Source organism: Ostrinia furnacalis, unplaced genomic scaffold (genome assembly GCF_004193835.3).
Source record: "Ostrinia furnacalis isolate ACB-3 unplaced genomic scaffold, ASM419383v2 OfSCF4424, whole genome shotgun sequence".
In the NCBI taxonomy this organism is placed as follows: Eukaryota; Metazoa; Arthropoda; class Insecta; order Lepidoptera; family Crambidae; genus Ostrinia; species Ostrinia furnacalis.
In genome coordinates this window covers 43,834-46,620 of record NW_021134663.1, presented here as the reverse complement: position 1 = coordinate 46,620, position 2,787 = coordinate 43,834, and the positions used below count along the sequence as shown (strand labels likewise).

General features: G+C 31.6%; 1 protein-coding gene across 1 annotated transcript; it reads right to left on the bottom strand.

Moving 5' to 3' along the window:
- Nucleotides 1-411: 411 nt before the first annotated feature.
- On the bottom strand, nucleotides 412-2,417 carry LOC114359495 (uncharacterized). The gene has a single exon (XM_028313920.1). The coding sequence runs from the start codon at nucleotides 2,355-2,357 to the stop codon at nucleotides 1,926-1,928; it is 432 nt and encodes a 143-aa protein (XP_028169721.1). The 5' UTR covers nucleotides 2,358-2,417; the 3' UTR covers nucleotides 412-1,925.
- Nucleotides 2,418-2,787: the final 370 nt, after the last annotated feature.

Below are 2,787 nucleotides of genomic sequence, written 5' to 3'. Positions count from 1 at the left end.
CTCAGTTCCCCGTAAATTGAGCGACAATAGCACAAAGGGTTAACAAAAATGCTAACAGCAAAAAATAGAGAAAAATTGGTTACCTAATTTAAGGTTGATTGATGGGCAATTGTATATTAATGACAATGAACGATGTATTGTTTCATATCTTAGAGTCAACTTAAATAAATTAAAGGCTTATCTTACTGATAGTGTTTGATAACATAAGATTATATTATGTAGTATCTATTATAATATATGTGGTCGGGTTCAATGGCTATCGATAAAAGACAAATTAATATTTTAAATAGTCTATTTTCCTTTTATTATATTTGAACTCGTTTTAGTTCCATAGATTATTTTCTTAAAAGATGTAAGACATGTAATTTAATTAGCTAATAAAAAGTAAGTAATGAATAAAAAAACAAGATATAAAGAAACTTTTTTGTATAAAATGCATGTTTTATTACGAAAATGGAATAAATTCACAAACTAAAATAGGTATCCAGCCCTCTCACAATTTTTTCTATGAAAATTGGATCTCGAATCTTATGAATTTGGACCCAAATTAAGAGCCTTTTCAAATTAGACCTTTTGAGACAGACGTTAAGTTTGTCGTCCGTTTGCAGGAGCGCACACTGAAAATTGTATGATAACTGCCTTGGGATAAAAATGACTAATTTAATTTACCAATAGAGTGTGCGGTCTTGCAAACGCACGACTAACGTCCGTTTCAAAACGCCTAATTTGAAGCGCCCTAAGATCTAAAAAAATCTTTTGTACAGTCGACGGGAGACTACACATTTTTTTGCAAAATAACACCTAATTAGAACTAAGTATGTAACACGCGTATTGTCATCCGTACTTAACTACATAGCTTAACGTATAGGTACCTACATACAATTAAAAATAATTTTACACAAAGTTCAAGCTAGTAATCCGCATAAAATATACTTATACAATAGTCCGGCAAAAAATTTGTTGTACGTAAAAGTAAATAACATACTTTAAATAGACATAATGTTTATTTGCAAATCGATTTTTCTAGGTTGACGGCTCTTATCTTATCAATATGTCTATTATTGACTTCCTTGTACGTTTTAAAACCGATTAACAATGAAAGAACAAAGAATTTAAATAATATGTTGCAATATGTTATCTACAATTTTTTGAAAATTGAATAATTAGTATTTGAATAATAAAAAAGTAATTACTACTATTAGTCTACCTGTACGTACAATACATAATATTGTATTCTTCCAACTTTTAAATTATGTTCCGTATATTAAAGTAAGGTATTTCATCTTTAACAATAGCTATAATGATTTTGATCAAAAAACGTCAAAAATGGTAGTTAGTTATCACTAATTTCATGTCAATGTTTGAAAAAAAAAAAACAGATTTTCACAATGCATATAATTTAATTTTAAGACATTGAAAGTAAAAATAATTAGAGGTTTTCTAAAAAACATTTGTTAATACTTATTTTTCAGCGTACGATTAGGCTGAGTTGGACCATCTTACTTTAACTTTGACAAACGCCAAAAATCTGTCAAATTCCATACAAAAAGCACCGGTTATTGTCATTGTTACCGTTAAAATAAAGAGGTGCAACTCAGCCTTTGAGCTATAATTTAGCAACACAGTACAGAACAATTATACATTTTGAAAGTATTTCAAAATGTATATTTTGGTTATCGTGGCTCTCATAATAATCGAAATAGTAAAAAGAGCGGCTAATTAAGCTGAATTGATGCTAACGTCACTTCACATTAACACAAAGAAGACATTGTTTTTAAAATTGAAATTCCTTATACAAAAATCACTAGCTGAACACATTATTTCATTAACTATAAGTATTAAGTCACATACAAAATGGCACTAGGACGCGGACGTGCAGAATGATGTTCTTGAGTTATCTTGACTTACATTAATGTGTCATTGCCCTATGCTATACCTCGTAGTTTGAGCCATCTGCTAGCAAGATTAGTATCTTTATTTTTATCACCCTTATCCGACTCATTACTTGCATTTCCTTGATTACCATCACCTTCAGGTAATGGATCTGGTACATCAGATGCTGGTGCATCAGTTGTTGGTACATCAGTTGCTGGTACATTAGTTGCTGGTGCATTTGTTGTATCAGTAACTGGATTCGTTGTTGTTTCAGGTGATTTTTCGGTAGTCGGGGCAACTGTACTAGTTTTAAGTTCTTCCACTTGAGCTAGGGCTCTGTTCCGTTGCCCCGCCATCGCCAACGTTGATACGAACAAACAAAAAGAGAGTAATCCAAGGAATACTATCATCTTATTATTTACCATCCATTCTAGGGTTTTACCCGCGTAGTATCTACAATGTAGCCCGAAATTACTTGCCATAATGAATCAACACAAAAACACGTATAATTTAGTCCGTATCCACGACTGTTTTAATGCTATCGCGTCTGATTCAGTACGGTACCTTATCAAACAATTTTGTCGATGGTTTGATTGAAATTGACACGTAGCATCTAAAATATAAAGTTTAGGTTTACCTGTATAGCTGACTGATACATCGATAAGCACTATCGGGAATGTGTTTGTTATTTTTGACAAGGATTATACTGGGCTGTTATCAATATCACATATGTGTTTTGTTTCAAATAGCTACTATGAAGTATATTTCTCATTATGACTAATTTTCCAGCAGTAAGCTAGTGTTCTTAGTATTTCAGATTGATATTCAGATAGACTGAAAGTGATCCGCAGTTTCGTCGGCTCAGGCCTGAAATTTAATATCTGTTTTCCTAAAATGTAAAATTCTCAAAAA

What these genes read in the sequence shown, in the direction of transcription:
- LOC114359495 (XM_028313920.1), bottom strand. Translation starts at nt 2,357, where the DNA reads ATGGCAAGTAATTTCGGGCTACATTGTAGATACTACGCGGGTAAAACC.